Source organism: Haliotis asinina, chromosome 4 (genome assembly GCF_037392515.1).
Source record: "Haliotis asinina isolate JCU_RB_2024 chromosome 4, JCU_Hal_asi_v2, whole genome shotgun sequence".
NCBI lineage: Eukaryota > Metazoa > Mollusca > Gastropoda > Lepetellida > Haliotidae > Haliotis > Haliotis asinina.
The window spans coordinates 22611557-22638533 of NC_090283.1; the positions used below are offsets into that span (position 1 = coordinate 22611557).

The 26977-nt window shown below is 40.8% G+C and overlaps 2 protein-coding genes across 3 annotated transcripts; one reads left to right on the forward strand and one right to left on the reverse strand.

Annotated features, from left to right (window-relative positions):
* Positions 1-969: 969 nt before the first annotated feature.
* LOC137280828 (uncharacterized) lies at positions 970-6497 on the reverse strand. Its single transcript, XM_067812028.1, has 2 exons — positions 6439-6497; positions 970-1591 (listed from the first exon to the last, which is right to left on the reverse strand). Exons 1-2 carry the CDS (start codon positions 6495-6497, stop codon positions 970-972), a joined length of 681 nt encoding a protein of 226 aa, XP_067668129.1.
* Positions 6498-17428: 10931 nt separating this feature from the next.
* Positions 17429-23164, forward strand: LOC137281393 (uncharacterized). Of its 2 annotated transcripts, XM_067812592.1 has the most exons (6): positions 17429-17723; positions 18581-18664; positions 19851-19948; positions 20891-21227; positions 21946-22389; positions 22755-23164. In XM_067812592.1, coding segments are annotated over exons 2-6 (954 nt in total). In that variant the 5' UTR covers positions 17429-17723; positions 18581-18591; the 3' UTR covers positions 22757-23164. The 2 variants fall into 2 exon arrangements, with proteins under 2 accessions (XP_067668693.1, XP_067668692.1); XM_067812591.1 differs by lacking the exon at positions 22755-23164 and having other exon boundaries at positions 17634-17723; positions 21946-22397.
* Positions 23165-26977: the final 3813 nt, after the last annotated feature.

Below are 26977 nucleotides of genomic sequence, written 5' to 3' on the forward strand. Positions count from 1 at the left end.
CAAAGTTGTCTTCCTTGATCTATAGTACACCAGAAAGAGTCCTCTTTCCACGAAATAATGCTGGTATGTATCATCTCCAAGGGACGTCTTTGACAATCAACGTTGGCCTTCTGTGAATTTACAGACTGTGAACTCAGTCATGGCTGCGAAATTTCTTCCCATTATGAGAATCAACGGTAGACTCCGTTGGGCAGACGCAGTACGGAAATTCCAACGAACGCAATTCAGTTTTGACCAAATGATGATAGCTCCAAATTGTCCACAAATCCAAACGATAACCTCCCACGAAATGTTGACGTTTGTACTCTCAAAGATGTCTACACTATGTGGATTAACACCGGTATTTATGAGTAACATTTGTCACATTATCTAAAATATAATCTACAAGATACATCATGGTTAAAGATGACCCGCCGCCGAGCAGATCTCATGTCTTCTACCAAAATAATGTGCGACATTCCAAGGAGTGAGTGATTGAGTTTGGTTTTACGCCGCTTTTAGCAATATTCCAGCGATATCACGGCGGGGGACACCAGAAAATGGGCCTCTCACATTGTACCCATGTGGGGAATCGAACCCGGGTCTTCTGCGTGACGAGCGAACGCTTTAACCACTAGGCTACCCCACCGCCCCGACATTCCAAGGAGTATCAGCTCTATGAGAATAGAGTCCACGAAATTATGTCAGTTATTTAACATTCCCAATCTCCAAGTACTCAGTGTTGTGCGATCATCCTTGGCGGTTTTTAAAACTGACGCCATGCAGATCATGAATAGTCTATTCGAGAAGTTTCGAGGACGATCTCCATGGAATGATGTTTTCTTTTATGACGACGTACACGGAATTTCCATGGCACCATGATAGCTGTGTATTTGGTGAAGATCTATCACATGGCTATGATTCATCTTCCTTGAATTTATTCATGTACGCCAATAAACTTCCACGAGGTGAAACGACTGTCTTGATTAACTACAATTTACGAGGGTCAGTGATGGTCTTCCTAGAACTGACGTCTGTGATGTACTCCATAGACACGTCCTCGAGATCCCCCTCATCATCACTGCTCTGCACCGTCACCGTTGTTATTGACAACGGTTGTCGTGGTGATGGGCCGTTGGAACCTTTGTCTCTTTGGCTCATGTAATGCTGTAAATTGATCTTATTCCGAGCAGCAATACTTTCAATAGGTTCATAGTCAGTCTTAAGCCGGTCTACAGTACCGTAGGGAGGTAACGGTGCTAAACGCCGTCTGTTTTTCACAAGCGGAGCTAGTTTACGTGGTAACACATTAGGGGCCATGTAAAATCGCCCCTGTCGTTCGTGCAAAACGCATGAACGTTGGGGAAATGCTTCCGGCCCCATGTGGTACATCTTCCGAGGCATCTGAGATATTTCTGGGTACTTCGGATCACGGAAACGTCCCCTCTTTAGCGTACGCATGCGCTCTATTGCAACCATCATGTACTGTTCATCCCTGTTTTCGAGGCTTTTGCGCAGCTCCTTGATTCTCTGAAGATATTCTTGCTGTCTCACAGCCACCCGCTCGTATTCCCTAAGCCACTCCGGCATAGCGCTGACCAAAGTGTCCTTGCTGTGGAGAAACAAACATCAAGGTTAATATACAGACTATGTCCACAGGTATAACGCACAAAGCTCACCAGCGTATACATTTATATCAAACGATTTTTCCCTTCGATATTTTTCTGTAAGATGTTTACTTTCTCACTCTCTCACTGTCTCTACCTCATGTCTCTACCTCATGTCTCAACCTCATGTCTCCACCTCATGTCTCTACCTCATGTCTCTACCTCATGTCTCTGCCTCATGACCCTACCTCATGTCTCTCCCAAATGGACAAGAAACGGTTGCACTATACGATCTTAGCTCTATTCTACCCGAGTTCTCGGATGTTCCAAAAGTCGCAAATTGTTATTGCACTCTATTGGGGAAACAGATTGTTCAAGTCTCAGGTTCACCCCGATTATTCCCCTTGTCAGCCCAATGCCTGTGCTGGCGTCTTCAATCAATCCGGATCTTCCCGGGTAATTAACAATAAACTCGCTCTAAGTGATCAGACTATTACATGCTGTTGACTGGAACAAATGCTAGGTAGCTACAATAAATCAGCACATGTTCACAAGCCTCCAAACTATGTGTTATGGATGAGTACCACATTCACCATACCGTACAATTCGGCGTAGAGGTCCCTACCCTAAAGTATTTTTTACATGCCAAAATATGTATTGTTCCTAAACATTTATACTATTGGAATTCCCATTCTTCTGAACAAACTGAACAAAACAGCAAATATTTGAGTATGGCCAGATCTAACATGGATTCTTGAAATTTGTTGTTCGAGAAAATACCAAATCGTGATACGCGTCGGGAATTAATAATTCTGACATCATTTATTAGAAGTTCTGTTGTTGCGCCATGTTTACCACAATTAAAAAAAGTCAAAGTATATTTCATTAATAAAGGAGAAGGGAATAGGACTAAGTACGCATCCGTGACTCACTGCATTCGGACAATCAAAAAAAAGGTCAAAGTATATTTCATTAATGAAGGAGAAGGGAATAGGACTAAGTACGCATCCGTGACTCACTGCATTCGGACAATAAAAAAAAGCCAAAGTATATTTCATTAATGAAGGAGAAGGGAATAAGACTAAGTACGCATCCTTGACTCACTGCATTCGGACAATCAAAAAAAAAGTCAAAGTATATTTCATTAATAAAGGAGAAGGGAATAGGACTAAGTACGCATCCGTGACTCACTGCATTCGGACAATAAAAAAAAAGTCAAAGTATATTTCATTAATAAAGGAGAAGGGAATAGGACAAAGCACGCATCCTTGACTCACTGCATTCGGACAATCAAAAAAAGAGTCAAAGTATATTTCATTAATAAAGGAGAAGGGAATAGGACTAAGTACGCATCCTTGACTCACTGCATTCGGACAATCAAAAAAAAGGTCAAAGTATATTTCATTAAAGGTCACATGCAACCAAAAAATCAAACATAATTAAAACACATTTATCACTTATTCATGACATATAATATACATTGCTGCTTTAAAAAAACCAAATAAACAAAATTATAAGCGTACAATCGCGATTCAAATGTGCAATATTTTGTATTTGGGCTTACTTCCCCCGAAACGAAGCCTTCGGGAGACCGAACCCAGTCATAGCGGGTGGATATGCACTCAAGTGTAAGGACGGCTTCCGATTGGCTGTTTCATTTGCTGATATGCTGAGGGTTCATTGTGTGCACAGAAAGATGATCTGTTTGATGGGCATTTTAGAAGTATAGCCAGTCACAAGAAAGTAAGATTCTTTATGGATAACAACTTCTTTTTGTGTACTTGATGCGTCGTTTCAGTATGGATTCATATAGTGTTGTCAAACAAAATCGCATACACTAAAAGAAGTCGTTATCCATGAAGAATGTACATACAGATGTTGGGTTTGGAAAATACATGTTCTCTGAATTTGAGTTCGATCCAATCAAATATCATGTCAGTAGAGATGGTAAACTAGTGCGTGGCTGTAATCTGTCCAAGTACAGAGCAGGACTTGAGTTTGCACAAGTTTCCGTCAGATCCAGTCATCCGAAAAAAATGAATGTAGTTTGTTTGCAACCCACAGACATAAAAACATGTCATGTGTATCACACGTACCTAATTACATAATGTGACAGGCACGGGACTCGAGTGCACGAGTCATAAATCAACTTGTTTTCTTCATGTCGTATAGTCTGATAGGTGCTAAGTTTAAATTGCACGTGGTCACTGACTGAAGCTGTGTATTGCATGTTGTCTTTAGCACACAGGCATGCAGTCATATAGGTGTGAATATACCAGACAATGAGCTTTCTCTGTGACAGAGACTGCTTGCCACAATCAACAAATTTTTTTTACATAACGAGTAGATTATTTACATGTTTGTGTACACAACCAGGATTAGACTACTGCTCACGACCTAAGACGCTGGACGTGCATACTGTTTCAAGCTCCAAGAACCTATTCACTGCGCATGCATTATGGACGCAGCGCAGCACAGCTGTTGAAACCAGTTTTCCCCCCAGCGCTGGGGGGAATTTAGTGAAACGTTTGAACTCCGATTTCGCGGGCTTTTCTTTCATCGCGTTTTTTTCAACTTTATAGGTTGAATTGGCATTTTTTATGATTTGTTCCGGTAAGTGCATACCGAAAGGTCCCAGAATCTGCAAAGTTGTGTTTTACGTTGCATGTGACCTTTAATGAAGGAGAAGGGAATAGGACTAAGTACGCATCCGTGACTCACTGCATTCGGACAATCAAAAAAAAGGTCAAAGTATATTTCATTAATAAAGGAGAAGGGAATAGGACTAAGTACGCATCCTTGACTCACTGCATTCGGACAATCAAAAAAAAGGTCAAAGTATATTTCATTAATGAAGGAGAAGGGAATAGGACTAAGTACGCATCCTTGACTCACTGCATTCGGACAATCAAAAAAAAGGTCAAAGTATATTTCATTAATAAAGGAGAAGGGAATAGGACTAAGTACGCATCCGTGACTCACTGCATTCAGACAATCAAAAAAAAGGTCAAAGTATATTTCATTAATAAAGGAGAAGGGAATAGGACTAAGTACGCATCCGTGACTCACTGCATTCGGACAATCAAAAAAAAGGTCAAAGTATATTTCATTAATGAAGGAGAAGGGAATAGGACTAAGTACGCATCCTTGACTCACTGCATTCGGACAATCAAAAAAAAGGGTCAAAGTATATTTCATTAATAAAGGAGAAGGGAATAGGACTAAGTACGCATCCTTCACTCACTGCATTCGGACAATCAAAAAAAAGGTCAAAGTATATTTCATTAATAAAGGAGAAGGGAATAGGACTAAGTACGCATCCTTGACTCACTGCATTCGGACAATCAAAAAAAAGGTCAAAGTATATTTCATTAATGAAGGAGAAGGGAATAGGACTAAGTACGCATCCGTGACTCACTGCATTCGGACAATCAAAAAAAAAGCCAAAGTATATTTCATTAATAAAGGAGAAGGGAATAGGACTAAGTACGCATCCTTGACTCACTGCATTCGGACAATAAGAAAAAAAGTCAAAGTATATTTCATTAATGAAGGAGAAGGGAACAAGACTAAGTACGCATCCGTGACTCACTGCATTCGGACAATCAAAAAAAAAGTCAAAGTATATTTCATTAATGAAGGAGAAGTTAACAAGACTAAGTACGCATCCGTGACTCACTGCATTCGGACAATCAAAAAAAAAGTCAAAGTATATTTCAATAATGAAGGAGAAGGGAATAGGACTAAGTACGCATCCTTGACTCACTGCATTCGGACAATCAAAAAAAAAGTCAAAGTATATTTCATTAATGAAGGAGAAGGGAATAGGACAAAGTACGCATCCGTGACTCACTGCATTCGGACAATAAAAAAAAGTCAAAGTATATTTCATTAATAAAGGAGAAGGGAATAGGACAAAGCACGCATCCTTGACTCACTGCATTCGGACAATCAAAAAAAAAAAGTCAAAGTATATTTCATTAATAAAGGAGAAGGGAATAGGACAAAGCACGCATCCTTGATTCACTGCATTCGGACAATCAAAACAATCTGCTACGTCATTCCCACAACGAATAAATGGTTTAACATTGGTGTACATAGCCTTCAGGATGGAAATTAAAACACTTTACCTTTCAGGCTACTTTTTGTGATGTATCGCCATCAACAGAGTAAATCGCGCTCATAGAATCAACAATAGTAGTTTGTGCCACAAATTAGCCTAAAGCGAAATAATATACCGTTAAATATAAAAAGTTTATAAAATCACTGAAACATCCCAATGCTATTCGTTTCTAACGTGTAGTGATGTGAATTCATACACACCCAATGAACAAGCAGCGAGATTACCTTTATAAACATGTATTGGCAAAATGCCTATGACTTGAACAGATTCATTTATATAAAAATTCAAATGGAACATAGACGTGTATTTGATTAATATCCAGTTACTACAAATACTATACAAGCTAATCTTGCGAACTGCAGAGCGTTAATAATTAACTAGACGTATTAAGTGTGCACACATTCTTATACTTAGCAAAGGTCTTGCTGACCTCGTTAATCTGGTTTGTATGTATTCTATTAATACTAAATTTCACTAGCAATCGTCAACAAGAGCTTTCCTTCTAGTAACATGTCAATATACAAGAAAGGACACATCTTGCCAATTACATATATATTTGCACAATCTGCAATAAATGTTGTAACCTAGATGTCTATTTTTGCTATCTGTCGTTGAATACCACACACAAGGCCTATGAACGGCTGGATGACATTGACATTTTTACTATGCTTCATACTGTTCAGGGTAGTTTTTTTCTAAACAAACAGGAAGATTATATTGAGATCTTACCTGCTGCAAAACAGGTCTGTAGCATGCCGTTTGCAAAGATGGAATTGCTGGGAGTTCATTTTCATGTCCGTTCACTTCCCATGCATATATCGTGTGGGAAAGCTCAAAGTTACCCAACAATTCACAGTGATATATAACGATGGACGTATCAGCGGGACATCTGACGTGATTTAATCATACCTGTGCACGGCATCATTACCTGCTGGTGCTCTGTCTTATATTTCTTATCATATCATGTCTTAAATCTCTATCACCGACAGGCTTACCTGTTCAAAGCTCGACGGTTTCTTGCATCTCAAATGACCATGTGTTGAAATCGAATACTTCAATTTTTCAGCTGGCATGACATGGGTATATTTAGTCCTGTGTTGTGGAGATTAGCAGCACACTCTCTTATCAGTTTCTCCTTTGCGTTCTTTGTTAACTCTGACATGCATCGATACGTTTGTTTTCCGTGAATACAGATTACGGATCAGAGAGCGAGAAACCGTCATTGATACCACTGCAGTTGTCTCCCTTACGTGGATTCGAAAGCGTGTGTTATGTGTGGCCAGTGAGAAATGTAAAATTGAAAGTAGTTTAACTGTGTATGTGATGAATGTCAGTTGAGGTATGTAGTTCTAACCACAGACTGAATACAATGTTTAAAGTAAATCGAATAGATTAAAGGTCACATTGTTGACTACTAGATTCAGTCGAATCTTAAAGGCCGGTCTTTATCTTCCACGATCACAATGAGGTTTTAGGTTTTGTGATCCGACCCATTTCGTCTCTAGTCCTAAACGTTGTAGTGAGTGAGTATAGGTTTACACCGGAATTACTTTGAAATTAATGCCTTGTGTGAATTCTATGCATCCGACATTCGTCCAAATAATACTAATGGATTAGTGTTAAAGGGTGGGGATAGCTTTGTGATAGTTTAGTTCTAAGACAATTCATTTACGAGGAAGAGAAAAAACTTTGTTTCAGCTATGAAGACTTTTGAGGTTTGAGAAAGATCAGAAAATTGGTCAGATCCCATCCTGGTTCCCGGTCCTCTCTGTATTAATGAGAACCCCAGGACGATCAGTTCCCATCCTGGTACCCGGGCCTCTCTGTATCAGTGACAGCCCTAGGAAGGTCAGATCCCATCCTGGTTCCCTGGCCTCTCTATATTAATGAGAACACTAGGATGTTAGAGCCAGTCTTGGTTCCCGGGCCTCTCTGTATTAATGATAGCCCTAGAACGGTCAGACCCAGCCATTACTCGTTGAACTGGCCTTTACTTCTCTCAAGGCTAGATACATTGCATAATCAAAGTTTACAGAGGTCAAAAGACAAAGTAAATAATGACGACTTAAGTCTGTTTTAAATTGCATAATACAGAGCGATAAAAGGTTGACAATTTCATCAAGTCCTAGACATTTTTACTTTTAAATAGACTTATCATTTTTAATACAGATGGTCTCTTGTTGTACAGTGCTGGAAGTAGTATCGCAGATAGTTGAAATTATTACAATTAAACAAGCAGTGGTTTTCATCTCCTGTATCATTTGAAACACGTAGGGTACATTTTCTTAAAAAAATATCTATTTTGTACCCTCTGCCAGTTTCGATCGGCAATCGATGACACAAAAATCTAAACAATGTTAAGGCGATTTCATGTTACTCAGGTAAATGTAGGTAGAAATCAACATAAGTGTTTAATAGTTTTTTAAGTAAATAAATTGAACGTGAATAGTTGTTTTCGAATCTAATCTTGGGTGATACTTCTAAATCAGTGTACCAATTCTGTATAAACAAATCTATGACACTATTGTTTATCATATGCTTCATCCATTTTAAAAACTATTGAATCATTTAAAATTGGAAATAATATACTGAGTCCAAAACGAAACTTCACATTCTTTCTCCAGGGCACTATAAAAGAACAAGAGATGGTTAGATGGTTAATTTGTTACTATTTCATTGCTGAGATCTGTGTGATGTACTCGACACACTGACAGTGCCACAATCAGTTCCATTAGGCTACAGCGCCGTTCCAAAACATGGGTATACAGAATGTCAAGTCACAAGAAAAATAGAAATTCGAAATTTCTCAGTTCAATATTGTGTATGGCCGCCCCGCGTATCCAACACTGCCTCATCGACTGCCTGGTGCTTGTGAACACGTGGTTGGGAATTCTGCGCCATGGCTCTTGCTTGGCTGCGCCAAGTTCCTTCAAATTCCGAGGTTGGTTCCTAAGGCCAGGAAGCCTTCTCCCAAGAGCATCTCAAACGTGCTGTATTGGATTAATTTTAAGGTGAGGGGACCTCGATTGCCAATCCATAAAGTTGATTCCAGCGTTATGAAGGAAATTTCGTGTCAACACGATCCGGCCGAGCATTATCATGCTGGAACTGTAGACATGGACCATGACCCGCCATGAAAGGAACGAGTTCAGGGGTGAGCACCTGGGTGCCTATTCTCCAAAGTGTCCTAGCTAAGACAGATCCTAACTAGTTAGGACAGGAGTTATGACATCCTACTGTTAAGATAAGACCCATTCTCGAGACGATCTTATCCTTGTCCTAAGTTGAGTAACAGATCCTGGTTATTACAGCGAGCTCTTCAGTAGATGAGATAGAAAAAAACCTTCACTAAGTTCACCTAAATATTATTTATAATTCATTGCATTTAAAACACATATGTAAGGGCAGCTACGATCTTGTTTACAAGACAAATTATGAGACTGGAAATCGAAGTACAAAGTTTGAAAGTGGTAAAAATCGGTTTTGGGTGGACGTACTTGATCTAGAAGAAATTGTAATTAACTATATTTTTAATCAAAATTCACTCACTGTATCGAGAAAAAATAGAGTGAAATCTTACTCAAATAGATCTAAACTATTTCATCAGATCTAAGTATTGTTACATGTTAACATATTCGATATTTTCATCATATCAAATTTTCATTTATTAAACTAGGACATAACATTTGTCGTCCGATTTTGAAAGTCTACCAAGAAGAGAATTAAGACGTGTAAGAAATATTTTCACTTGATTTTCTCAATGATCATCATGACTTGAACTTTCATTATGCGTCATCTCAGAGAAAGTGAAAATTCACTTAGGAAATAAACAGAAGTTACTTCCCTTACCGAGTTGGCCTTGACATTGACATTTCAGAGGAATGTGACAATAGGTAAGAATAAAAATACATATCGTTTGTAGATCTACAGAATATGTGTATTGCAACAAGTAAGTGATATTCACTACTGATAAATTGATGATATAAAAAAATCTTCTTAACTCGTAAAAACTGCTGGCTGTTGTAAATTCACCTGTAATTAAGTTTAGTTTCTCACAACGTCAAAATTAGTGAGTAAACAAGTACCACACCATGTTGATTTCCACTGAGATGGATTAAGGACAAGTCAGAACCTAGCCTAGTATTTCTCCTTAGTTGGGATATCCTATCGCTTGGATACTTTTTTGAGAATAAGGTAGGACACCTATCCTAGACCCTAGGATTAAAGCTAGGATGTCCTACAGCTAGGATACTTTCGAGAATAGGGGCCCTGGTGGCGATAAACAGCAGCTGTGAGGTTTCCACGGATGACCAGAAGTCGGGAACGGTTGTTCCCATAGAAAGCATCCCACACCATGCAACTTCCGTCCCCGAATCTGTCGACCTCCTGTACACAACATCGAGCATACCATTTACGACGTCGTCTCCAAAGTCTATGCCTGCCGTTCGCGAATCTGAGGGTAAACCTGGATGCATCGCTAAAGACGACTCGACTCCAGTCTCTCTGGGTCGGAGGTGACGTTGGGCCCACAGCAGACGCTGACGTTGATGAAACGGCGTCAATACTGGCACACGATATGGACGCCGAGAATGGAGATTGGCAGACTGCAACCGATTTAGAATGGTCTGTGAGCACAGTCGACCTCTAACCACCTCAGCCCTGGTTCGTATAGCCGGCTTAAATCTGTCACGTAGGTGACGTAGGACGATTTATTATCGGGTGATTTATAACAGACATTTTACGAGATATGATACAATATGTTAGATAACTTTACGTTCCTAATCACCACTTGAGAAGCGATCTATGTTGGCGAATCCCCTTTGACCGGTGATGAAGTAAGTTTATCAGCCGTGAAGAAGGATTACGCCTTCTCACGATAGAACTGCTCGTGTCTGCCTGGCCCCACGAGAACCTGTCATGTGAAAGTCTAAATGAAAGGTTGGATGTTTAAATGCATTGTTCGAGTTTGCACCAACGTCGAGTCTTTTAAATGAACATGTTCTACAGAAAACAAATCTGAGATTTTCTTAATGAATAAGAGCCCCTTCTCTATTTTCGGAGAGAACAAATCTGCATTGGTATAATTGCTTGTAAGTTCACAAGAGGAAAGTTTATTATCAAACAGCACTAACATAACATGTGTGTTTGTGTGTGTGCGTGCGTGCCTGCGTACGTGCGTGCGTGTGTGTGTGTGAAAGGAATAGTAACTGTTATTGATTCACATTCTCTACTCATATACACACCCTCCCCTCCAATTCTAAATAATATATAGATAATCATTTTCACCCGTAAATGCAAAATACATAACTGTGTGGACTTCGAGTTCAGTGATCTGGAGATTGTCCACAGTACAAACTTAGCCAGATGAACTTGACATGTGTGTTTCAGTGTCTGTATGACCTTGCAGTGCATTAATTTAAACGTATTATATATTATATATTATATATTATATATTATATATTATATATTATATAAGATGAACTGGATATTTAAAGGTCACATATACTCTAGTAGGGTACAAATGCAAAATCACTTGCTTACACCGTTATAAATGAAACCCCGCCATTAAAACTACTCATTTCGACATTTAATTAACTTAAGTCGACCTTTTTGTCAACAGTGCACAATTCTCAGCCGCAAACGAAATTTCAACCGATCAGAGCGGCGCGTTTCCGTGACGTAATTGTAGGTGTAGAAATGAGGGTCTGTGCAGTATTCATCTACATTTCAGGGGTGAAACTATTTCGTTTACAGGTTTGTACAAACCTGAAATCGCGAAATCTGTTGTGAAAATTGAAAGCTATATGTTCTCACAATCTACTATCATTTAGTTTTGTCTCCTGCCTTGCCTAGTTTTCGAGTTACAACCCTTGTTTTCAAAGCGATTCTGTCAAAATCACTTGGTGTCGCTAGGTTGTAATCCGTGTTAGGTGGTATAAACCTACACGTTATTTGTCATCATTCACTTGATGCTCAGTTAATGAAGTTATAACAGGTATAATTATTGGTAAGGCCACTTAGATTACCCATTTGCCCCATTTGGCATTTCTTTTGTCTGGATCGATCAAAGGATTTACTGATAACACGCTGACTGATTAATTAGTTTTATGTGGATTTAAATGGGGGATTTGTCAAAAAGTAGTGTTTATGTATGTACATTTACAAATCTATACTGAATACACTCTGTCGTGTCTGTGTCTATGTAAAAAGAACACCCTTCTTTCAAAGGATTAACCGCCAATTCATTGATTGCTCATTATTGGCTAACTAAATAACTTTTTTAAAAGCATGAGGCACATTATGCAATTAGTTGCCAGGTGAGCTATCTTGGGTAACCAATGAAAAAACCTGAAACGATGCATCACGTTTTCGTATATTAGACTGTTAAAAGACACATCACTTGGGAAATCTGCAGATGAATTATATCACTCGTTTTTTTGTGTGGATATTGATGGATACATTCCTCTAACAAGGTAATAGCCTGACATTGCTCCTATAACTTTAATTTTAATATTGGCATTTTTGTTTTTATTAAGTGGTCGTAGCTTTCAACAGAATCATTGTTTTCGTCGTGAAGTGTGGTGATGCATATGACATACACTAGGGCGTGCGTGCGAATTATGATTCATGTAGGCAAACTATGAAATGTCTACATATTACATTCCTGTTATACATTCGCAGATCGCTTCTTTTTATTAAGTTTCAAAATGCATATAAGTATGATTATAAAGTAATTAGGATTATGAGACCAAGTATAAAGACGTATATTGACAAGTGTCCACATACTGATGAGTGAACGTTACAAACCAAGTAATTTAGCTAGTGAAGAAAGTTTTCTCGCAGTATTTTCACTTCGACACCGATCTCGCTTAGGTTATGTTACAGGTTGTGTCATGCAAACTCCTTTTAGTAATGATTCAAATACACATTTAACTACTAGCAGAAAGTAGTTTTGATTTTCTAACTTGATGAAAACAAACCATAATCTCAATAATTCTAGCGGACTTTAGCCCGTAACTTCACGATTTTCAAAAATGGCGGCGCCCTGTCTGAGGATGAATGCTATTTAAGTTTGTTTTCACCGACTTACAAACTCAAAATTTCACTCTTGGAAGCGGTCTGTATAAGAGGTCAATATAATATTACTTACAATAATATCGTCACTTCAACCACAACCTCGTTTCCGAGGAAGAAAGCGTTATATCCATGCAAAATCCTTTTGGTCAGCAATGTGTAAACGTGAACTCCATTTTCTATCCTGGAAGCGTGGTAGCGGGCGAACAATCCGATTTAGTATATACCACAGGCTTCCACAACTCTCGCTTCGCACACACTAACAACCAACTTAAGCACAAACTACGGGGTCCGCTGGAAATCTGTGCATAGTGACACCATCACCCGACCCCAAGGAGCAATTGACGGCAACACAACAATTCGGCATGTCTTTTGTGACGTCGAGAAATCAGCAAAATGGCGAGCTTGCTACACATTTTCCATACAACGAACTGAAAATCGTTCCTTCTGTGACGTCACTGTAGGCGACAGAGTTACGTAGCCAGTCTGCGGTTTCGTTTGCGGGCGAGAGAGAAGCAGCGCTTGGTATTAATTAACCACAAGTTTGTTTTTTGTTGTTGTTTTTTTTTTTTTTTTTTACAAAATGGTGTTCCGTTTATGACTAACCAGATGTCTTTCATATGCAGTGGTAAAAAGAGTACCAAACATTGAGTTTAGTGGTCCTTTAAAGTATGTACGACAAAAAGCTGCAGTGATCTAGGAATCTAATATATTATAGACTTAATGTCTATCTGTCTATCTGTGTGTGTCTGTCTCTCTCTCTCTGTCACAGTCTCTCTCTCCCCTCTCTCACTGTGTGTCTGTGTCTGTGTCTGTGTCTGTGTCTGTGTGTGTCCAGGTTCTATCTGACCTTTAACTGCAGGAATCCAGACATGTCAATTGTTATTGGCATAACGGTATCACGCGGGTTCTGGTCATTCGATAAACGAGCACAATGTATTTTGGACGAGGGGTGAAGTGTTGGCTTATTGGATTAACACATTAGGCAAGCTTAGAGTCGAGCAGACTGTAAACTCGATCATGCGCGAGACGCTAAATGGCACGAAAGAGGGCGCCTGCTTTGGTGCACTATTCACCTACTTCTCCTTGACCTTGAAGCATACTTATGAGGCTTGCTGTGAAGAGTTGCGTCACATAACTTGTCCAGGATCCACTGACAGTGCGGTCGAACAACAGATTCAATCCTCATTAATTTCATTACCTTGTCCATGATTGTGGGTTTTACGGGGTGATGCGATAGCCTAGAGGTTAAGGCGTTTGCTCGTCTCGCCAAGGACCCGGGTTCGACCCCTCACATGGGTACAAAGTTCATTTCTGGTGTCCCCTTCCGTGTTTTTGTTGGTATATTATTGAAAGCACACTCACTGACTCACCCATAAGGTTTTCAAGTGATATGAACACCCACAACCTGTATCTTCATAGGCGGATCCAGAACTGGGGTGCAGGGGTGCGCACCCCTCCTTTTGTCGTGAAATTTTGATATACGACCACTGAAACTCGATTTATTAACCCCCTTTGCTGGTTCCGCATTCTCACAGTAGCCAATCAGCTAAGTCGCCGTGTTTGCCGGTGTCAACCAAGACAGCGGCTGCAGCTGCGATGGTTAATGAGGGAAATCATACAGACATATTGATAGGTCCCAAAAATGTATAGAAGTCTCTGAATGGTTTGTGTTGCCAATTTTAATCGGTTAGCTAAGTTTAAAAGCGAAAGTGAGTTGTGAGTGGTTCCCTCAAGTTCCCACCGTAGACACCGGACTGGATAAAGAGCCAGCCAAGGGCGGTAATACATTTATTGGGTTGAGTAGATGCATCCAGGGTATAGGGGAGATCCATCGGAACGTATACCCTGGGGATATCGAGGATGAGTTCGGGTCTGCCCCCTCCCTAATATTTCTGGAATAAAAGCGGCGTGAAACTAAACTCACTCACTCACTCACTCACTCACTCACTCACTCACTCACCCACTCTACATCAGTCACCCACTCTACATCAGTCAGTGACGTTAATTATTACAGTGAAAGGATTTGGTTTCAAGGACAGACTTAGCTGCAGAGTCGACCTTTGCATCGTTAGATTCTTTCCGAATTATTCCCAAGTATAGCATGATTTATTCAGTGCCAGTTAGAGCCCGTTGTGATCCATATCGGTCAATACACATGTAGATACAAAGCGATTTTATGCGCGCATATTTGGAAATCGACAGTCATTCATGGATGCTTGCAATTTGTTATCGTTTCAGGCAATGTCCGTTTCTTATATGAACGTCGCCAACACATACTAAAGAATAAATTACTGTCACAGCAAACTGACAAGACAAGGACGTCATCTGTGGGATGACGTCACGCCCTGCTACACTGACAAGACAAGGACGTCATCTGTGGGATGACGTCACGCCCTGCTGCACTGACAAGGTAAGGATGTCATCTGTGGGATGACGTCACGCCCTGCTGCACTGACAAGGTAAGGATGTCATCTGTGGGGTGACGTCACGCCCTGCTGCACTGACAAGGTAAGGATGTCATCTGTGTGGTGACTCCACGCCCTGCTGCACTGACAAGGTAAGGATTTCATCTGTGGGGTGCCTTCACGCCCTGCTGCACTGACAAGGTAAGGATGTCATCTGTGGGATGACGTCACGCCCTGCTGCACTGCCAAGGTGAGTCTGTGGGATGACTTCACGCCCTGCTGCACTGACAAGGTAAGGATGTCATCTGTGGGGTGACTTCACGCCCTGCTACACTGACAAGGTAAGGATGTCATCTGTGGGATGACGTCACGCCCTGCTGCACTGCCAAGGTGAGTCTGTGGGATGACTTCACGCCCTGCTGCACTGACAAGGTAAGGATGTCATCTGTGGGATGACTTCACGCCCTGCTACACTGACAAGGTAAGGATGTCATCTGTGGGATGACTTCACGCCCTGCTACACTGACAAGATAAGGATGTCATCTGTGGGGTGCCTTCACGCCCTGCAACACTGAGAAGGTAAGGATGTCATCTGTGGGATGACTTCACGCCCTGCGTACCTCAGCAAGACAGTTGAAAGAAACTGTTAAAAATGAAACAGGCACGCAAAATGACAAAATAATAGGTGTACATTATGATCACGTGGTAGTAATTCACGATCCATCGATGCAGAAAGCTTATGTGTGCTGTGCTGTTTAGGTTTTGACATTTCACCATATATTTACTGGAGAAAAGTAAGAATTAAAGTTCATTTCTTGTCTACTTTGACTACTAAATTCAACTCCAGACAATGGCTACATCTGTAGTCGTATGAACGAACGAACGAACGAACGATTGAAAGAATGAATGTGCTTTATTTCCTGCATTAAGACGGAGAGTACATATATGGAAACATCTCAGGATATAACATTAAACATATTTACATATTCAAACATAGTCTCTGGTATAGCCGCTGACATAATCTCAGCTTCACAGATAGAGCCGGGCTTTGAGCTTCCAGGAACTGATGTCTTTTGATGTAAAGACAGCAAATACAACCCACTCATTCAGTGACATGTTTTCAGTGAGTGGTGTGAGTCCACCTAAAAGGATGTATAAGTAGGCATCGTTTAACATTTGCTTAGGCTGTTATAGAATTCGATCTCCACGACGAATTATCATACCCAAGGCAATTTAGTTCATTGAGTAAAGTACGCAAGGTGTTATAGACCTATTGGGTTTTAAGTAATTGCTGTGCGTTCTTGTACTCCCAGATTTGCAATTGAGTAAATGTGACTTTTGTTGAGTAAAATACGCAAATACGCGCCTTTTCTGGAGCCAGATTATACATTGCCTTGTGTATGATAATGCGTTCAAAGGTTGACAGTAAGATGAATTGTAAAACAATTGAAATTATTCATTTGGGTGTCAAAAGTAGAAACAGTCCAAGCCCTTGTTCAGTGATGTCGGACAGCATACAGAAACATAGGTCTCATTAACCTATTCAGACAATGACCTACTTTTAATCTGATCCGTATTTTCTTGTGTGAACGTGAAAATTAACACCACAACAAGCTCTGGTTAAACTGCACTCCAGCTCCTTGTTTCATATGAAATTGGCATTTACAAATGAATTTTAAATTTAAATTTTAATAACACCGTCTTTCTATACTTTATGTCGAGGTTCAGGCAGCATACCTTAACTATAGAATCACAGTCTGTCCCTGTTTGATGTGGTCGTAAAATCATTCACAATGCACGTGGCTCACTGGTTAAAACTGTTATGTGTGTTTTGCGCTTATTGAGCTTAGTTCTGTAACGCACAATGAGGTTGATGTATTATCAGTTCCGTCACTGACCACCAAACTTTTCTAGCGGCAGAGCCTCGTTTTGAGATTTCCAGGATTTCCAGGTTTCCGTTTGTCAGGGCTCGTTGTACGACAGAGCACGCTCTACGATGTGTTTGCTAGGATTAGAAGGAGCTTAGGGCTGCAATATACAAGTGTGTAGATTTATCAGATCATGCTGATTAATATTTATGCATCCAGTTAAATGACAAAGTCTAAAAATTCTGGACTGGTTATCGCACTAAGTTGCGCAAGAGGAACGAACCAACTAAACAGGAAACGAGACTGTTTTGTAATCAATGTTTTGACATGTTCTGTCAAAATAGTGGGTCATCTACACGAGGTGTTGACGTCATCCACATTTCGTGTGGTTTTAAGTTACAGTAAACAATGTCAGTTCCTGGAACTTGGCTGGATGTGTCATCCCTGACAACATATTATTTGAAAGTTCAGACGTGTACAAACACTCTTTACGGAAAATAGAAAGTGTTTTCCACGAAACGCTACAGGTTCCTTTTCCTGAAGGTAAAAACGTCCATTCGTTGCGTCACATATCCGGGTTTTCAGTGTATATAAAACAGCGATGTAACAAGCAAGACAGCCAACTCTCTACGGCTTCACTGAGAAATACAGGGACGTCTGACAGGTATGTTCACAGAGCCTTCTGCTGAAGTGAAATTGTTATGGTTTAGTGAAACCCCGACAGTCATGTTAGTCTGACAGTAACCTTTAGGACTCTAAAAATGTGAAACCCCAACAGTCATGTTAGTCTGACAGTAACCTTTAGGACTCTAAAAATGTTGGACGTGTTACACTTACCTTTCGTCATAAAGTTATTAATTATCAAGGAATAATACTTGTTCGAGGTATTCGGGTTTTCATGCGCTCTCAACGCAGTTTAGCGATGTGAAGAGTCTGCTAGTGCGTCCAGTTACAGAACTGATTAATGCATAAAAGTCTAAAAACGTGATGTCATCAGCAATATGACATCAGCACTCCCCAAACACTGCATGAAACATTGCCGTTTCTCATTATCTCAGTACCAGCATGAAACATTGCCGTTTCTCATTATCTCAATGCCAGCATGAAACATTGCCGTTTCTCATTATCTCAGTGTCAGCATGAAACATTGCCGTTTCTCAGTATCTCAGTGCCAGCTTGAAACATTGCCGTTTCTCAGTATCTCAGTGCCAGCTTTTCAGTTACTGGTTTCTTTTCCTGAAGGTAAAAGCGTCCACTCGTTGCGTCACATATCCGGGTGCTCTAAGCCCGTTTTCATATTGTATCTTGCCTATAGTGATATATTCTTATAACAGCGTGCCAGTTATAGATTAAGAGTTGTGATGCTCTAGTAGTTTACTGTCCTTGGATGACAGGTCTGTTATGTTGTATGTGTATCGATTACTGATTTTAATATTGATATAAATTGCATTGTTATCGTCACGATATAACTGAAATACTGAATGCTAACTCACTGTAACAAGTAATCTGTATTTGTTGTAGAACTAGAGAAGATGGGAAAAATACACTTGTTGACAACGACGCTGGCAGCTGTGATGCTGTCAGCTGTGACTGACGGGTGTCCGCGTGAGTATTTAGGGTGATCCTTCTTGCCCATGGTGACAGGTGGCCTATATATAGAATTCTGAACTGAACTGAACTTTACTTTCAACTGAGGCCGCAGACATCGGCTTATGAGGTTACATATGTGTTTTAAGTAACTATACCTATATGGTTATATACAGTATTTGTGTAGTCGAGTATTTCATATATGCAGGTGAATACTATTACACGATGAATATATATGTTAATGCATTACATAACGATACAAGTAAATGTATGATTCATAGAAATAGAACTATTTAGATGGAGTAATTTTACCGACAATTCTTTACTTTAAAACATTTAAAATGAAGCGATTTTTCTAAAAATACCATCTTATTGTTATAGAATAATGCAAACATATTGTGAACATTTGATCTGGTAAACAAATACGGCGTTAAATGTTTAAATGTTGCATATATAACGCGAGAACAAACAAGTAAACAATGAAACGCGTTGCCAATATCGTTACCATTACAAAGTTTACAAACCCGTCATAATACGTTTTGAAGTAATTTGTAGAAAATAGTTTCTAAAAGCACTGGCTAAACAATGCACTGTGAGCCTAGACTGTACGTTGCTGGGTTATGTATCGTGTCTAATTGCCCTCCGAACAGGAAAAGTCAGAGAGACTGCATGGGACATTGTACAAATATTACACTTGTGTTTATGCTACACTAGTTTTGTGATACATCAGGATATGTCAGCGCTTGTAGGTTCCAGTCAACATTCCCAGTGTGACGGGACTGCTCATGGTTAGGTCATGACATGCATTACAGTTTATTCAGAGAAATGTTCAACAAAGGAAATAACATGTAGTGAGTGAGTCTAGTTTTACGCCGCACTCAGCAATATTCCAGCTATATGGCGGCGGTCTGTAAATAATCGAGTCTGAACCACACAATCCAGTGATCAACAACATGAGCATCGATCTGCGCAATTGGGAACCGATGACATGTGTCAACCAAGTCAGCGAGTCTGACCACCCGGTCCCGTTAATCGGATCTTAGGACAAGGATAGTCGCATGGGTTGGTGAAGGCTTAGTCTACCCCGTGACCTTCACCTTCACGGGTCAAATAAACATGTAACACATACAGCTGCAAATCTTTTGACTAAAATATTGAAGGATTTTACGTTTTAAATCGATTTTTGTCATTGCTGGTGGCGCAGCCTTCGTGGAACTTGCGACGACTACAACTTACAGCTACCAATCCCTTCACGAACAGGGTGTGGACTTATCCCCTGGCGCCACATCCTTCAAGTTCAAGGTAAACCGCACACTCTGCCGCAGCGATGACTTAGCATAACATCACTGCCACAGGCTAATTTGCATATCACGTGATCGGACTTTTCTCTTGTTTGCAAACAACAGCGCATATTCGTAGATAAGCTGAGACTGGATTAACGCGATTCGGCGAGGTTTTCATATTATTTTACACTGTTACGTAAATATTCCTCTACAACTACGTCAGTAAGGTTTATGACAATACGTATTTATATTTCAAACCGGCTTCATCGTTTCTTCTCGATAAGGCTTCGACGACAGCACGTGGAGCCGTACAACCCATGTAAACAAAGGATCGCTGCGCAAATCGAAATAGTGTTACAGCTTTTAGGGTAATTTCTCAGTGAAACTGAACCATTTTAAACATGATATTTAATTACATGTCTAGACTCAAAAAAATATAATAAAACAGTTATGAAATGTGCACATTATATTAAATGAACTGTGTAAGATGTGAGGAATCGTCACATCTTTCTGGCCTGTGGCAGAGATACTATGCTGGCTCACCCCATCGAACTCTGGGTAGGAGAGTGGGTAAACCAGGAACTGACGTCACGCGTGCTTATATGTATGACTTTTTTATGTCTATATATGCCTGCATAAAAGGAAGGTCTTACTGCTTCATTCACTTTGATGATGAGAGGGCAATCTATTGGAGAAAGAAGAGACACGTTTTGTTTGAATTGCGAGTTGTTGTATGGAATTATTTTCTCAGAGGCCAATGTCATTTACGCGCGATGGGGTAGCCCAGTGGTTAAAGAGTTCACTCGACATGTCGAAGACTCGGGTTCGATTCCTCATAGCTAAAAGCGGCGTAAAACCATACTCGTTCACGCAGTGTTAATTACAGAGTAAGGAAATGATGATTACAAATTAAAATATTGAATACATGCAATGGTCGTAAAGGTCAGTTGTTTTCTCCCAGGTCCGCGCGTCAAACGATGCTCACGTGGCCCTACTACAGAATGAAGGAGTAACCAATCGGTACATATACGAGATTGTGATTGGTGGATGGGCTAACACCCAATCAGTGATCAGAACAGGCATGCAGCACGCTAACAGGGTGACAGCTCGCCACCGACCACTGAGTGCAACTCGTTTCCGTGATTTCTGGATTTCTTGGGATGGCGGTGTGATCTCCGTTGGAACTGGGACGACTGTTGGTGTTGGGCGATTCATGTCGTGGAGAGACCCCTCCCCTCACACCGTCAGGTACATCGCTGTTTCCACTGGATGGAGATCAACGGGCCAGTGGCAGTTTGGTAAGTAGATTAGCGGTACCGTCAGTAGTAAACTAGTAGTTTACTGGTTGTGCCTTATATCATTTTGTTCAATACTTCACCGCGTGGCAGACGCCGATTGCCGAGCTTACAAAATACATGTTTATGAAGAGCTAACAGTTGTATCTAAAGTAACTCCAAGTAAAAAGTGATCTACTCATAAAGTACAATCAATTCATGTGTGAAACCCATGTCCCCACTGTGATAGTTCTGGAATATTGATAAAAGCGGTGAAAAATTAAACTCACTCACTCCGTACATCCTAACTTCTTGTTGAATTCAGGTGAGAATGTGTGTTTGACTAAAATCATATGAAAAGTACAATTGTAAATCACACCCCAACAAATGAATACAACCTATTTTCTCTGCTGTATGGTACAACCAAAAGGTTTTATGCTGCTGATCCGTGACGGTCCCGGGGTAGAACAGGCCTTCAGCAACCCATGCTTGCCATAAAAGGCGACTGTGCATGTCGCAAGAGGCGACTAACAGGATCAGGTGGTCAGCCTCGCTGACTTGATTGACACATGTCATCGGTTCCCAATTGCGCAGATCGATGCTCATGTTGTTGATCATTGGATTGTGTGGTCCAGACTCGATTATTTAAAGACCGCCGCCATATATCTGGAATATTGCTGAGTGCGGCGTAAAACTAAACTCACTCACTCACTCACTGTATACTGCTATGTTCATGTTACAGGGCTTAACTACACAGTAACTTGTCTCGCTACGGGTAACGACTACCACTACAATTCCCTCGCTGATCTCGGCTTTCGCCTCAACGGACAAACATCCTTCACCTTCTGGGTAAAGGCCACCAATGACGCTCACATCGCCTTGCTTAGCAGCAGAGACAACTACGTTAATAATATGTTCGAAATCGTCATTGGAGGTTGGCGAAACACCCAATCCGTCATCAGAAACAGGAAGCAAGGACCAAATCTTGCAACTGTGCGCCACAGGCCACTTTCTGGAAGCAAGCACCTGCCATTTTGGATAAGCTTCAGCGGAGGTAGGATCGCCGTAGGTGCTGGCAGAGACGTCGGGAGCCGCACCTTCCTGTCATGGACAGACCAGGCTGTAACGCAGATCAGATATGTGAGCGTGGCCACTGGATGGGGGGCCACGGGAAAATGGCTTTTCTGTAAGTAAACCTCATGACGCTACTGACAAATTGTTTGTTGTTTCACCTCACGTTTAAATACAAGCCGTGTGGTCTTCGGTTATTCCACTATTAACTTCTTTGAGTAGCATTTCAAAGCTTCTGTGATGAAAAACGGCAATAGTTCAAAAGATGTACAACTCATCAATAATATGAGTGAGCGCGAGGTTTACGTTCTTGATAATAGTTTACGACTTTGTGGTGTACATAGATGTTGTAAACTTTCCACCTGTCGACTATTTAATGAAAATATAGTCTGGTAACATTTGCTCAGCCAGCATTAATGAAATATGTAAGGGTCGCTCAATTGTGTCTGTCTCAATTGTGGCAATTTGTGTCTGTTTCAGAGCCAGTTAGTCCACAAGAACACAACATGACTTTTCACTTTTGTAAGCATTGGAGCAGCGGATACCTGGCCCCCACCAGTTAGACATCTGCATAAACCTACATTCCAGTTCATGGACAAAATAATACAGCCCTCAAAATATGAAAGATAATGCTCTTTCTGTTAATTCTGTTTTAAACATATTTATTCTTTATCTGATATAGTGGATTCGTGTTCTTTTTCTGCTAGTTTTGTTTTAAACAGATTTATTTTTTTTATCTGATATAGAAATCCAGCAACTTTCGTCACAGTTATTGTATTTAGTCACAGTCAGTGTATTTAGGGTCTACAGTATCCTCGTTCGTGTTGTTATTTACAACATGTAACATGTAATTTGTTATGTACTGAAATAAACTGACTTCGATGTAGAAAGTTTGTGTAAAACCAAACAAGGTTGGTGTAAGGTATACTTTATACCTCAGTCAACATGGCTGCATTGGTCGGAGTAGAAAGGAACAGACAGGTGGCCAAGAAGCATGTGCACAAGTGCCGACAAACTTATTGATTCATTTACCTGTGCTGTGCCGTTTCCATCCTTTCTCGCACACCTGGCTGTCCCTTTCTCCGTACTCCTCCCTCGTGACTAACAGTGAACTCTGTCAATAGGGAAAGCTAGGTGTTAGAGAAGCACGTCCACAAGTGCCGAAAAGTATGATTGATTCACTTACCTGTGCTGTGCCTTCTATATCTTTTCTCGCACACTTGGCTGTCCCTCTCTCGTAACTAACGGTGAACCCTGTCAATGGTTTATTGATAGTTTGTTAAACAAATTCTTTAACAAAAAAACCCAATATTATTCTTTGGGAGTATTTCATGCTTATTACTCGTAGTTTCGGTATAGACTACAATTCATCGGTCCGCTTTTCAGCCAAACTGACTATAGTGTATATCTACTACCGAGTCATGTTGGTTAAAATATCGTATCCTACCTCATACTTAATGTCGTCTTCTGATTTGTCTTCTACGTGACGAGCGAACGCTTTAACCACTAAGATACCCCGCCGCACCCAATTTAGTTTAAAGGGGTTCAGACTATTAGGGACAGCATTAACTCCAGCCTGTTACAGAAGTTAGCCATGTAACAGTCGCTTACATGGACAAGCTTTTTCTCAAGCACATTCACCTACAGTCCCGATCGCCTCAGTTCTCCGTACAGGTTCCAAGATTTACCAGATCATGATCCACATTTTTAGACAAACCACTTGCGTTGAAAGACTTCAGTTTATCACCTTAAGCCAATATACTGTAACATGTAAGAACTACGAGAACACTACAACACACACAGGTACTTGTTTAAGTGCAACTACGCTTGACAAGTATTAGATGGGCCAGGGCAGTGAACGCGCTTGTGACAAGCAGGCGGGGCAAGTAATCTGGACGAATACACTTGGTTGCTACAGGTAGACTGGCGATTAAACATGTGCAATACATGCTGACCGTGGCGTGAAATCATTACCGCTACTGTTTAACACGTGTCTCGTAGAGCGATTTAGTACAGCTAAGCACCATCACGACACGATTCTAACACTTTCGATGTCAAGTAGTAATAGCGTTATCTACACGTTAATGTTACATATATGAGCCTCGATTCGTGCAATGGGGAACAAATGACATGTGTCAACCATGTCAGCGAGCCTAACTACATAATCCCGTTTGTCGCCTCGTACGACAAGCATAGTTGCCTTTTATAGCAAGCATGGGTTCCCGAAGGCCTATGACCCGTGAAGGTCCCGGGGTAGAATAGGCCTTCAGCAACCGAATCTGTTCTACCCAGAATCTTCACGGGTCTCTCCGTAACAGAAATACATAATACTGTGGTGCTCAAAGCATCTAGTGTAATCACCGCAGGACACAAGTTTGGGTATAACTGCAATATCCAAGGCATCCAATACCCTAACACTGCAATACGCATGAGTCTAAGTCAACAGCAATAGGGAATTATATAATAGATGTATACCACCCATATGTTTTGATAACGCCACGCTCAGCAATATTACAGCGATATGGTTTGCGGTCTGTACGTCGTTTGGACCAGACAGTCAAGTGATCAACAGCATAAGCACAGGTCCACTCAATTAGGACACGATGACATGAGTCACGCATACGTAATACATACAGCAAATCAGGTATACGTAATGTTTCATTACGCCCTTGACACCAGTGATAGGCAATCGTGTAATACGCACGATACAGGAGCAGTACGTCATCCCGATATACTCCCTGGATACAGGCAACACGTAGTTCTGTAATGCTCAAGGCACAACAACAATACGTAATCTCGACACACTCCCTGGATACAAGCAACACGTAGTTCTGTAATGCTCAAGGCACAATAGCAATACGTATTGCCGATGTACTCCCTGGATACAGGCAACACGTAGTTCTGTAATGCTCAAGGGACAACAACAATACGTAATCCCGATATATTCCCTGGATACAAGCAACATGTAGTTCTGTAATGCTCAAGGGACAACAGCAATACGTCATCCCGATATACTCCCTGGATACAAGCAACACGTAGTTCTGTAATGCTCAAGGCACAACAACAATACGTAATCCCGATACACTCCCTGGATACAAGCAACACGTAGTTCTGTAATGCTCAAGGGACAACAACAATACGTAATCCCGATACACTCCCTGGATACAAGCAACATGTAGTTCTGTAATGCTCAAGGGACAACGACAATATGTAATCCCGACACACTCCCTGGATACAAGCAACACGTAGTTCTGTAATGCTCAAGGCACAACAGCAATACGTAATCCCGACACACTCCCTGGATACAAGCAACACGTAGTTCTGTAATGCTCAAGGCACAACAACAATACGTAACCCCAATATACATGTACTAAGTGGATACAAGCAACACGTAGTTCTGCAACTCTCAAATCACAGCAGCAATACATTACGCTGCAAGGCAATACGTCATACTATAGCAGCATCAGGTACGTGCGTTTATTCATTACGTGAAAAAACAACAAAAACAAACAAAAGTGCCCGGACCATGGATAATATGAGAGCAGAACCTAAAGCTATTCTCGAGTTTCAGTGTGAAGTCATACACATGAAGACGTCCCCAACACAAACAGAAGAACCTCGCACCCGAGTCACTGACTCCACAAACTTGGGGCGATCTGGGACACAACATATAGACTACACACTGTAGTCATGTTTTAGACAATTTGTCAGGACATCCGTTATGGTAAACGTTGAACAGTAAAAGAAACTAAGGTATTTTGTATAAATAGAAGACACAAACATGAACATGAATATTTCCTTTTTGAAATTTTCCGTATATTTGTTGTTTTTTCCCGCAAAACTGACGTGCAATCCTTTACGTTACTGAGAGAAATGCCCGGTTTTGACACCAACGCAAGACCAGCCAACATGCAGAAATCGTCTTTCACCATGGACTTTACCAAAAGACAAGACTATTATGTAGATCTTCAGTGTCCAAGTGTAAATACAATGCATAATGAACTATCCAAACACATATATTGAACAGTCATAGCATTTCGTACGGACAATGTCATTCTTTATAGATACGGGTATGCAAAAGAAACTATCCAAAACGAAAACATGTACATGTATCCTATCTTTAACAGCTATTTTGGTACGCACAAGGTTACTCTTTGGACAGTACTTCGCCCTTGTCCATGTCACCCTTGTGCATCTTTCTCAGGTGCCACTGCAGAAGACTCCTGACAGTGAACTACCTTCTGCACACACGACAGACAAACACTTTGGTGAATTGAGGCAAACGAGCCGGTCTCCGAGTCTGCCGTTGTCTCACAGCCCCAAGCTGTGCCACTGCCTGTTTTCTTATTCTGGTGGGGATGGGATACTAATAACTTGGGTTTCGTTTAGTGTTGCGAGGGCGCACTCATTTTGGGCGGCTCTAACATATTCCTTCTGAACGTCCCCTGGAGGTTTAGAATGTTCAGGGTGTGTTGGTAGTAACTGTGAATGTAATACTTGTGAACTTGGCTTCTGAACTCGAAATCTGGCAGACTCATGGATTGGGTCAACATTGCAAACCGTGGGATGATTCTCCATAGGTTTTGAAAGGACATGAACACTTGCAAAAGAATTGTTGAACTATAGAAACAAAGAGCACAGGCACAAGGCTTCCTTGCAGACTCATCGAAGTCGGACATACGTCTAGAAAAACGACCAGTATC

What these genes read in the sequence shown, in the direction of transcription:
- LOC137280828 (XM_067812028.1), bottom strand. Translation starts at nt 6,497, where the DNA reads ATGAACTCCCAGCAATTCCATCTTTGCAAACGGCATGCTACAGACCTG. An exon ending in ACAGACCTGTTTTGCAGCAG is followed by an intron (nt 1,592 to 6,438) that starts GTAAGATCTCAA and finishes GTTTCTCCACAG; the next exon opens with CAAGGACACTTTGGTCAGCG.
- LOC137281393 (XM_067812591.1), top strand. Translation starts at nt 18,592, where the DNA reads ATGGGAAAAATACACTTGTTGACAACGACGCTGGCAGCTGTGATGCTG. An exon ending in TGTGACTGACGGGTGTCCGC is followed by an intron (nt 18,665 to 19,850) that starts GTGAGTATTTAG and finishes CTGGTGGCGCAG; the next exon opens with CCTTCGTGGAACTTGCGACG. An exon ending in AACGGGCCAGTGGCAGTTTG is followed by an intron (nt 21,228 to 21,945) that starts GTAAGTAGATTA and finishes TTCATGTTACAG; the next exon opens with GGCTTAACTACACAGTAACT.